The sequence below is a fragment of the Rhagoletis pomonella genome, unplaced genomic scaffold (assembly GCF_013731165.1).
Source record: "Rhagoletis pomonella isolate Grant_MI unplaced genomic scaffold, Rhpom_1.0 Rhpom_scaffold_00001, whole genome shotgun sequence".
NCBI lineage: Eukaryota > Metazoa > Arthropoda > Insecta > Diptera > Tephritidae > Rhagoletis > Rhagoletis pomonella.
This window is the reverse complement of record NW_023458555.1, coordinates 57,417,741-57,430,047: the sequence shown is the minus strand read 5'-3', so window position 1 is coordinate 57,430,047 and position 12,307 is coordinate 57,417,741. Positions and strand designations below refer to the sequence as shown.

General features: G+C 35.4%; 1 protein-coding gene across 1 annotated transcript; it reads left to right on the top strand.

Annotated features, from left to right (window-relative positions):
- Positions 1 to 338: 338 nt before the first annotated feature.
- LOC118751693 lies at positions 339 to 1,177 on the top strand. Its single transcript, XM_036486509.1, has 2 exons — positions 339 to 563; positions 636 to 1,177. Exons 1-2 carry the CDS (start codon positions 339 to 341, stop codon positions 1,158 to 1,160), a joined length of 750 nt encoding a protein of 249 aa, XP_036342402.1. The 3' UTR covers positions 1,161 to 1,177.
- Positions 1,178 to 12,307: the final 11,130 nt, after the last annotated feature.

Sequence of the window (12,307 nt, the reverse complement as noted above, 5' to 3'; positions counted from 1 at the left end):
AAATTGCGTAGAAATGCTGAACTTCAGGGCCTTTGAGGCACGTCTTTCCGTTTTCCAATTTTAAAATATTTTCGCAGGGCACGTTTTTATGACCAAAGGAACATTTCTAGGGGAGTCTTGCTTTTTAGCTTAACAAAATTTTTCTCCATACAACTAAGGCGCAGTCTATATACATATACGTGAAGTTATGACGAAAAAACACTTCTGCATAAAAATTTTCTAATTCTCTTGTAAATAAATGCTCAATCAAAAATAAATTTTCATTTACTTTAGGAAATCGGAAAAGTAAATATTTTTGCAATTTTTCAAATTGTAACGTCAAGTGAGAGATAGGCAGGATGGACGATAAAGATCCGGCTTTAAATTTTTTAACTGAATTCACCTGCGTGTACCCATTTTCACAAAAGATGTGCAATGGTTTCTCAAAATTATTCCGTTTCATTTTCGACAACCATTTGGACTCTGTGACCACATTAGACGTATGGCTGCTGTCTTCCTTTGTTCTCATATTCCTGGCATTTTTGGTCGTATCTATGTTTACTATATTTGAAAAAGATCAAAAGGTATGCATGCAGATTAAAGTTAGTATCTTTCTCTCTTGTTCTGGTTTTCAACAGCCATTCGAAACAACTTAGTCTTTGCAGCAAATTAAAGAAAAAGTGAGGCATTCAACTGCAGTCATTGCGCAGCTGGCGGCAACTTTGTGGGCTATACGAGAAACAAAAACCAAAAGCATAACTCCGGAAGGGTACAGAAGAATAAGAGCAAATAAGGATGCCATTATAACACTGAAAAATCCGCCACCACTAATAGAGCTCGACATGCCTAAGGACCCCGAAGAAAAACCGAAAGAGGCGAAGAAGAAGTCTGTCAGAGGATTTAAGCCATTTAAAAGGGATTTATCGCAGCAGCAAATCAAGAGTCCGCCTTATCCGATTCTTAAGCGGGCAAAACTTGCTCAACAAAAAAAAACAAGTAGTTTTTCCAGTGTGCTAAATAAAAGATCAAACAACTTGCGAGCTGTAGCCAGCGCCATTTCCCTCAACAAAAAACAATCAGATAGTGTAACTCTAAGATCTATCTGCGAAGGAGTTGAGACTCGAATCCTTGGTCCATCGAAAGTAGTTAAGAAAGCACAATTTGGAATCACCGTAAAATAAGTCATGGCTAATATAAGCATGCATGTGTTGAAACAAAACCTAAATGTAAGACTATTTTCCCTAATTAAATACTAAATTAAAAAATTAATAAAACTACATACCTAGTGGCAATATATCAACATCGAATGGCCTTATTCATACAAAATACAATAGGTTTAAAGAGCTTTGTAAAGTGGCATTTTCTATTTATAAAGAAATTAAAGTCTTTTACCCAAGTCAGCGGCGGATCCAAAATTTTCTGATGGGGGGGGGCGGGGCGTTTTGCGGGAACTTTTGCCCTTTATTCTAATTACCTTAAACGAGAAATTTTTGTGTATATGTATATGTATCTATAAGTTTCTCGGCAACGGCTCTAACGTCGCAAAATGAAAAATCGTTTAAAAAAGACTTTCGAAGTTGTATTTCTTCCAATTTTCAAAAACGCTTTATTTGTCACGGGGAATATCTATAGAAATTATCAGGGTTTGAAAAACTGTTAGCACAGCGACAACAGCCAAGCATTTGCTGTTTTATAAATTGTTGCTTTGCTAGCCGGCAGTTACAAGTACCTGATGATGAGCTTAGCCGACGACGCTTTAAAGGAATTTGAAGAAATGCGACAAGATGCAGAAAAAACTTTCATTTATGCACCAACTAGAGTTGTAAAACTATCGATAGTGCCACCATCGATAGTTTTCATGCTTCAGAAAAAAAACTATCATTACTCGTTGATAGTTTCCAGCAATACTACCGATAGTGTCAAACGCTACCATCGATAGTACTATCGATAGTCAATGTAATGTTAAAAACTGTTCCAAATTAACAGGGACGGCATCGAAAAACAAAAGAACAAAATATTGAAAATATAAACACACGTAGGGCCGTTTTCTTAAGTAACTTTTAACTTAAAAATTCACTTATTATAATATTGCTTTAACATGTATAGTTCTGTCTAAGTAAAGCATTTTATTATCGAATTTTATTTGTTTATTTACATATCTATTACTAAAGCTTACAACTAAAAATAAAATTATGAGCCTAGTAAAGAAAGCTTCTTCTTATGATCTATAACACATGGCAACAAAAATGGGAAAAAATTTGTTGCGGCAAATGTTACAGCTGTTTTTGATTGACTTGTCAGTTACGAATCTATGAGCATAAGGTTTCCATCAGCTCCAGATTTTGTGAAAAACGAGGTCAAAATGTCAAAAAATCGGTTTTTTTTTAGCCAATATTTTAGAAGCTCTGGCAAAGAAACAAAAGGCGGTATTAGGCTTAAATTAAAGCTAGAAGTCTCGACTACTATCCCTGAAAATACCATCTCTACACATTGACCCGATGTTCACTTATAGTCATTTATTGAACAGCAAAACCTAATTTTGTGCGAACCCACCGCAATTAAACAAAAGGGGAAATTAAGGCTTGAACTTTCTACTACAATCGCTTAAAATACCATCCCAGAACCTTAACCCTAAGGTCACTTATAGTTATTTATTTAACAGCAAAAACTGATTTTGGCAAAACTTATTTATTTTTTTCAATAGCACAGTATTTATTCCAGTATTTGTATATTGTTCAATAAATGACTTTTAGTGACCATCAGGTCGAGGTGCAGGGATAGTAGCCGAGAGTTATAGCTTTAATTTAAGGTTCTATCATCTTTTGTTTTTTTGTGCTAGACTTTCTAAAGTATTGCAAAAACGCGAGTTTTTGACACTTTCTCAAAATCTGGAGCTGATGAAAATTTTATGTTTACGGACTCGTAATCAGCATAAAAAAGTCTATCAAAAACAGCTTTATCATTTGCCGCAACAAAATCACTGTTACCTTGTTTAATTGTTGCTTATAATAAATTTTCAAATATGATATATATTGTTTAAATTTCGTACAATAATTTTTTGATTTGTTTACAGCCAAGAAACATACAAACGTTAAACACCGATAATAGATATGCTTTACTTCAGACATAGCCTTATCGTTTGAAGCAACGTTTAAATATAAATGAGCTTTTTAATTAAAGGTTGCTTGAGCAAACGGTCATTAGAGGAGGAATCACAATGAAAGTATCGCTTATAATAAAAATTGACAAACTTAAAAAACTGACGCGCATATACATGGAGACATTATAAATAAAATCGGCTGTGCTAGTGGTTTTGAACTATCGATAGTCAACTAGTACTATCGATAGTTTAACCTTGGGTTTAACCCCCAACAACTCGCGCCCCCCCGTGTATCCGCCACTGACCCAAGTTCATAAAAAATAAAGAAGACTTTAACTGCTTTATTAATCGAAAATTTGTATGAAAACGTCACTTTATAGAGCTCTTTAAATCTATTTTACTTTTTATGAATTTGGGTGTAAAAATCTATAGTGTAAACCCCGCTTCACTTGAGAAAGTTCCGAGCTTATATTAGAACAACTTAACTTAACAACTAGAAATCGGCACGGGCCAGCCTTTTGACAGGGACCGCCGTAGTGGTCCAGAAATGGAAAAAAATTGTTGCATTACTATTTATACAAAAGAAAATTTTAAAACAGAGCTGCTCACTCCATAAGCACTTGTAGCACATTTGTTTTTGTTTTGCCCTGAAGAATAGGCACATATACAAATTTACACATTAATTATACAAAAAAATATGTATCGCCCTCCTGTATGCCCTGACATATAAACACATATCATATGAAAGTGCCTGAATTTCATATGGAAGGGCAAAGCAAACGCCCTCGCATATGAAGCTAAGGCACTCCAGTAAAATGTACAAATTTACCCAAACAATTATAGAACGAAAAAATAATACAAAATATGTCAGCACTGAAAAAAATTTATATTATAAATTGATTTAACATTCGTATTTACTGAAAGTGAAAACGAAATTTATTAAAAAAAAAAATCAAGGCGTTTTTGAAATTTGAGTGCGAAGCGTACCTAGTGTATGTTGTGCTTTGTTGGCCTGTTGGCAAACTTCGCGCAAAAAATAAAATAAAATTATGAATTAATGTTGGAGAAACTCTTATCTCCTGTCCACCCTTGATTTAAGGTGCCCTCCTTAAATTTTATTGCATATTGCTTCAATGGTGCTATCCTTTATTAACGCTTTAAAATGGGACTTTTATATGCGAGGAGTATCCCAATGATACGAATGAAAATGTAAAATTTGAGCTTGCAATATGTTGTAAATATGTTCAAGGATTCCTCCCACTAAATTTTGGGACTTTTCAGCCACTAGGTGAAATAACACAAACGGCAATAACGCAAATTTGTGTTATTTCCCAATTGAATGTGAAATAATACAAATTTGCTTTATTTCATTTCTCGTTGTGCAATAAGACCCACTTTTATACTTAACAATTTGAGTAATAAAGCAAAATAGTAGACATAAGTAGTCATCCAGTTACATTTGACAAAAAGTAGTACCCCTCGCCGCGTTCGACGCCGCGCTCGCGCCCCCCCGCCCCGCCCCTCCTTTCGCAATTATGTACTGGTGGCATTATAACCGTTAGAAAAAGGAAAAATGATAAAATAACACTAGTTCACTTCTGAAACTGCTTTTTAATGTCCAAGTAATGGGAATTATTGTGTATGGCGTTATTGCATGCATCCCACCCATTGTGGAATTTACCAGGTGCCACTGCTTTATTTGAAACTTTGCTTATAAAATCTATATAATATATAATATATATTATATAAAATAATAGCCGTTTTCGTTGTTCAGAGTTAACTCAAAAACTACTGCATAGATTTCAGTGAAATTATTAGAGGTCATATCTTGCACATATGGTCCTATTATAGGCTACTAGAAAACTCGCTAGGTGGTGCTGGGGTCAAGCTATTCATAAAAGTCGTACTTATGAACCGATTTCGTTCAAACTCAAAACGTGTAATACCTCCATGATGAGAAATAAGTATACGAAAAATAGACCTGCTAGATGGCGCTGGAGTCGAGTTATTTATAAAAATCGTATTTATGAACCGAATTATTTTATATTCAAAATGTAAGCTACCAGCATGATGGAAAATAATTTTACCAAAAATAGACCCACTAGGTGGCGCGAGAGTCGACTTATTTATAAAATTCGTATTTATAAACCGATTTCGTTCAAATTCAAGCAACCTGCATGATGAAAAAGGCATTTGGAAAAACTGATTTTGTTAATGCAAATTCGAAACGTTTATTACTTTCATGGCGATTTTTTTTCATTCGAAACATATACAATTCACACATAAAATGATAGCCGTTTTCGTTGTTCGGACTAAACTCAAAAACCAGTTAGATTGTCGGAGGTTATATCTTGCGTATATGGTCCAATTATAGCCTACTAGACAACACGCTGGTGGCGCTGGAATAGTGTTACTTATAAAAGTCGTATTTATTAACCGATTTCGTTCAAATTAGCAAAGTGAGCTACCTGTATGATGAAAAATTCGTTTCCTAAAAATGAGCCCACTATATTGCATAAAATCTGATTGAAATTCATAATGCGTATTTATTTCATGACAAGCAGTGGTTTTCCAGAAAAGGGACCTAATGGATTGCGCTGCAGCCGAAATATATAGAAACCCAGACGGGGTTTGGTCTGCTTTGGCCCTCTATTCATCTTAGACGAATTTACTTTTCATATGGCTTAATGGAGGATTCGTTTAAGTATGCATGTAAAGACCGCTACATTCTGTAAGCGCACCTTTGCCTGACGCCCTCATACACCCTAAATGCGATCTTGCACCTACCTCCGATTGACGAAATTGCTCGAGGCGGCCGTTAGTACAACAGTAAGACTCAAAGAAACCAGTTCTAAAAATATTAAGGTAAATTGTAAAAGTGGCAAATTGACAAGGAAAGATTCGATCACATCCGTAAAACAAGGAACACGGTAGGTATAGCAATGGCTTCATTTGAACGAAATTTAAGAGATCACGCGACTCATTTAGTCAATGTACGGGAAAACTTTTCATCCTCTGGGAGGCGAGGATTCTTGGCCCTCCTATAACTGAAAACGCTCACCTGTGCTCTTTAGTTTCCTTATAAGGACTTTTAATGGCTTACATGGTTTACGGACCAATGTTAAAGTTGCAAGATCATAGAAGAATATTACGCACGCTTGGCAGAGGAAATAAGACCATCGGTAAAACTCATGACATCGAAAGGTATTATTATTCCATATGGTATAACAGTGCTACTATTCTTGGCCTATGTGTGAGGAGGATTCTGCTCTTTATTCGTTTCAAATTAAACTTACTTTACAGACCGCCTTTGCTTCTAAACGCTATTTTTGTATTGGCCAACACAAAAGATCTTATTAGGTGCCGCGAAGCAAGCGGGCATTGGCTAGTGTGACTATAAGGCAGCCGAATGTCAGAAAATAAAGCGAGAAAGCCGTTTTATTACTTCGTCTGTTTATTGCGACATGGTTCCATGCAAACATTTTAAGGTTTTCCAGCAATATTTTAAACATATTAAAAAGCATGCAGAAAAAAATGCATACAAAAGCGCTATGTCTAATATGCTGAGCAGTTTTTAAAGACGAAGCTTTTCCTATATTTTGTTAAGCTGATGCCAGATAAAACTTTGTAGCTTTGCGTGACATTTATAACTTTGCCAGCAAAGCGCCAGACGCAAAAGGTATGCCACAATGAACGCCAAGAAAACAATGTTGTACCGCTTTTTTACTCATCAAAGTTGCTGTGGATTTTAATTATTTTGATTTAAAATTATCAGCAATGTAATTAAGTTTTATGTTTCTGCATGAAAACCCGAATTTGGACGAAACAAAATAAATATTAAACCGGCTGATTGTCAAAGCGCGCAAAAAGATGGGAGTTGACCATCTTTTCGCTTCGCGCTGCCGCTTCAACGATTTATGTGGCATGCTTTGTGCATTTTCATACAATTCATCTTATCTGTCAAAGCGAATCTGTCACGTAAAGCGAAGCAAAAGTTTTATGTGACATCAGCTTTAGACTTTTCATAAGTAAAAATATTTTGTAAATATTACCTTCTTCATATGAATTATATCACATTTTTTTGTTTAATTCAAGGCCTATCAAACAGGTTTAGAGCATTTGAGCAAAACAACACGGCATTTGCCTGTATTTTGTTGTTGCTTCTGGTATCGAAGGTGCCAAAAACTGTTCTGATTTTTTCTTCTACATCAAAGCGTGCCATGCGAAATACGAAAAAGGTAAAAACAAGGCGAATTCATATAAGGTGGTATCGATTCAACAAATACAACAATTACTTGTATTTTGGATTTGCTTTTAGCTGGTGATTGTCAAATTTCAGCTATTCTTCTCCGAATAAAAAGGGCCACAGAAAATGCAAACACTCTCACGTTTTCACTCACTCACTAGCAAAATATAAAATTTTGGCAATCACACGCTACACACAGCTGATTAAACAGCACCACCTTATATAAATTCGCCTTGGTAAAAAATTTAAATTGAAAAAATGAAAATTGTTGCACCTTTCTTTCTTAGTAAAGTTCTGAACACATTGAAAACGACGAGCTACCGACCACAGCTTCCAATTTGTCATCTTTATTATCTAAGCGCTTTGTCGATGGCGACATGATTTCTTTGAACGCGGCAGCGACATCATGAATTTGTATGAGTTTGACATAAAAGAAGAGGAAGAACGTTATCTGTCGCCAGAAAAATAGAAATAGATCTAATCTGGCCACAACCACAGCCGTCGCATAGCCCGGTCGTCGCCAAAATAATTATCTACATAAGAGTACGTGTTAAAATAATTTGACAGCTGTGGTTTGTAGCTCGTCGTTTTCATTGTGTTCGGGCTATAAATTGGTTCGCTTCTCGAAGCATTGATCCATCCTGTGCCAGGCCCAGTAATCAGCGGTTGTGCTGCTGAGTTGGGCGAGCTTTCCAAAACCTACTATTTAATCGCTGGTTTTGTATGGAAAATGTTTCACATGCAAATAGATTTTAACAATTTAGAATTTTTGTGAGAAGAAATGTAAAATATTTGACATTTTCGAGAACAAATAATTAGAAAAAAATCAAATCAGCTGCTATACTGATATTACCTGTTCAATGTGCCTTGGTTTAATTGTATTTGTGGAATAAACAAAGTTCTTTTCCTTCTGTCAGTAAACTGTTTTTTTTTTACAAATAGTATAAATAAGCAATGGGAAATAAGGCAAAATTTGTTTTATTTCCAAGCTTTGTTGGAAATAAAGCAAAACTCAGATTTGGGTGTTATTCCCCATTTAAAAGTGAAATAAAGCAAATTTTGCGTTATTGCCGTTTGTGTTATTTAGGTATTAACAGTTGAACTTTTTGAAGTTGATTTGCATAGTGAAGATCAGTAAATAAGGGATTTAAAATTATACCATCGTAATCCTTGTTTAAATCTCTATAAAAAAAACGTAGTTAAAAAAATGGGGGTTTTTCAAGAACTATTTTTTAAATATTTTTCTTTATAACGAGATGGTTTATTTTGTAAGAATCAACCAATTTTTTGTAATTTGTTTTTGAAAAATTATGTTGAGATGTATTTAATACGGTATTAAACATCAAGTTTTTGCAAGAATTTAGATTTAATTGTAGATTCCGATAGAATACCTATCCAGGTATAATGTTTGTACGGCAAGATTTTTCTTTAAGGCGACAAACCCCTAGAAATGGGCTGGCAATTGTAGGACTTAAGTTTTCAAAGCGCAGATGTTATTGCGGATTTCGGCAGAATATCGCTTCGTTACCAATATTTGTACCACAACTTTTCAATCCATATAGATATAGATAAGATGAAGTCTCTACGACCAGCAGAACCCGAGATTAACGATTTGAAGAAGTAAATGATTAGTCAGAATCACGAAAAAATGCAAACTTTGACAGATCATATCTCCGAAGAAAAAAGGAAGAAAAAAATTGCTCCACACGTGTTAGCTTATTTCGTGTATAGACCCACAAAAAAAAATTTAAGCGAATCGGAGACATGACATACTTTTTTTACGAAATCCGTCCGACTTAAAAAAGAATGTCTCATAGGAAAGCATTGTTTAAGAACCTGCATTTGGTACCTATGATTAGTAATGTTTTACCTTTTTTTTAAACAAAAAATTAAATATGTATACGATTCAAAATGGGTAGCAACCCTATAAAAAATATTTCTGAATTAGGGATATTTAAAACACCTTGCATTTGATACCCATATTACAATGTTTTAATTAATTTGTAACTAATTTCGAATAGGTGGCAACATTATACGAGTCATCTCGGAGATTGTGCCTATTCGGGTAGTCTTAAAATCCAAAACATTATCTGTGTACAAAATTTCATCAAAATCTTTAGAACGGTTTCCGAGAACACTATGGATATATATCGTTGTTTAAAGTACAAAACCGCGTATCGTCATTCTTCAAAACCGCGTAACTGATATTTGCTGCCAAAAATTGGATTTGCTCACAGAAGCTCTTGGCTTAATCCTTATCCATTCAATCTAAGACATACTAGCTAGAAATGCAATTTCTTTATAAAAAAGAGAAACATTTGGAAATATGAGTGTTTTTACTCTCTAGAAATTAATTTATGCAACCTCACATATGCGGTTTTGCATTTTGTTGATACGTGTTTTTGTACTCTAAACGACGATATATGTATATATATACAAGAATTGCTCGTTTAATGTAATGACATATACTTCTAGAGTAAAATATAAACATTTCATGAGCATCCTCTAAATCTATACTTAGAAACGTAATGTTTGGTGCCAGCACCTCTTTCGGAAAGAGTAAAAATTTTAAAAGCAGCCTGCCAACGCTATCTCGAATAAAAATTTTGTATGTAATGTACATTCATACCTACTAGGGCATTCAATCTCGGGATCCAGAATCCCGCGATCCCGGACACTTCCATGTTCCGAAATCCCGGGATAACAGCTCTGGGATCCCGGGATTTTTACTGAATTATTTACATAATCAGGCAAGTTCTAGGTCCGACTGAAGTTGAAAACAAAAAAATTAATTCACGTGCATTTGAGATAAAAACCGAAAAATGCAGAACACCAAAATGTGGTTTCAAAGAGGACTTGAGTTATTTGCAAGGTGCCCCCAACACTATCTCGAAATTTGTTTTTGGACCACTCTTATGTACATACATAAGTATTAGGGCATTCACTCTCGGGATCCAGAGTCCCGCTATCCTGACAACTTTTCTATGACCCGAAATCGCGGGATAACAGCTCTGGGATCCCGAGACTTACTGATTTATTTATATGATCGGGCAAGTTCTATGGTCAGAGGAAGTTGAACACGAAAAAATTAGTTCATGTGCATCTACTATATATTTGTAAAAGTATGTATGTATGTATGTGCAAGGTTGCAGTCTAGACGGACGGACAGAATTGATCAAAATTTTGACAGAGTATTGCCATGACCCCTGGGCCTATAATAGGGTGAAAAAATTGGGATGCGACAAGGGACGTGGCACCTCCCATATGCGTAAAATTTTAATCAGACATAACTTCCAGACCATAATGACACACACATGAACTTGAAACTTGGTATGCAGGCATATCAATGGTAGATGCTTATAGGCAGGTATATATAAACGTGTTTGTAAAAGGGGGGCGTGGCACATCCCATAGGCGCGGAATTTTTTATCAGCTATAACTTCAGAACCATAAGTCTCACGAAATTGAAATTTGGTATGCAGACATATCAATGGTAGGAGGGTATATATAAAGGAGTTTGTAAAAGGAGGTGTGGCACATCCCATAGGCGTGGAAATTTTTATCAGCTATAACTTCGGAACCACAAGTCACACGAACTTGAAATCTGGTATGCAGACATATCAATGGTAGGTGATTATACGAGGGTATATATAAACGAGTTTGTTTAAGGGGGCGTGGCACATCCCATAGTCGTGGAATTTTTTATCAGCTATAACTTCGGAACTATAAGCCCACCTAACTTGAAATTTGGTATGCAGACATATCAATAGTAGGTGCTTATACGAAGGTATATAAAAACGAGTTTGTAAAAAGGGGCATGGCACATCCCATAGGCTTGGAATTTGTTATCAGCCATACTTCGGAACCATAAGTCCGACGAACTTGAAAGTTGGTATGCAGACATATCAATGGTAGGTGCTTATACGAGAATATATATAAAAGAGTTTGTAAGAGGGGGCGTGGCACATACCATAGGCGTGGAATATTTTATCAGCTATAACTTCGGTACCATAAGTCCCATGAACTTGAAATTTGGTATGAAGACATATCAATAGTAGGTGCTTATAGGAGAGTATATATAAACGAGTTTGTAAAAGGAGGCGTGGCACATCCCATAGGCGTGGAATTTTTTATCAGCTATAACTTCGGAACCATAAGTCCCACGTGATTTTTATAACTTTGCCCGCAAAGCGCCAGACGCAAAAGGCATGCCACAATGAACGCCAAAAAAACAATTTTGTACTGATTTGTTACTCGTCAAAATTGTTGTGGATTTTATATATTTAGCTTTAAAACTATCAGCAATATAATTAAATTTTATGTTTCGGCATGAAATCTCGAATTCGGACGAAAAAATATATATATATAAAACCGGCGGATTGTCAACGCGCGCAAAAAGATGGGAGTTGGCTATCTTTTCGCTTCGCGATGCAGCTTCAACGTTCAATGTGGCATGCTTGAGCATTTTCATTCAATTCCTCTTATCTGTCAAAGCGAATCTGTCACGCAAAAGTTATATGTGGCATTTGCCCATGATGCAATAATACAAGGTGGTATCAGTTGTGACAGCTCGATTTGATACTGCCTTATCTCAGTAGAATGAGAAGAAAACCGGGAAGAAATGAATCCCATATGGGGGAAAAATATAAGATTTCATATTTTCTTCTAAACAAAATAAGCTTTTTTATAGTATATTCGCAATGAAATTAAATAAAATATGATATAATACCTTTTTGAGAAAACAAACTGTGTATACTGAGAAAAAATAAAAAAAATTCAGCCATATTATTAGGCAAAGAATTTTTAAAGAAGCAACACTGTTTCAGCTAAGGCAGCCAATATGGCGGAGTTAGAGCGAGAAGTTGCCAACCGATAACACCTTGTATTATTGCATCATGGCATCTGCCTGAGAAGCGCGGAACTCCTAAGGCAAAGAACACAGTGATGCGACAAAGAGAGCGACAAAACATTTTCGGATAATA

What these genes read in the sequence shown, in the direction of transcription:
- LOC118751693 (XM_036486509.1), top strand. Translation starts at nt 339, where the DNA reads ATGGACGATAAAGATCCGGCTTTAAATTTTTTAACTGAATTCACCTGC. An exon ending in TATTTGAAAAAGATCAAAAG is followed by an intron (nt 564 to 635) that starts GTATGCATGCAG and finishes GAAACAACTTAG; the next exon opens with TCTTTGCAGCAAATTAAAGA.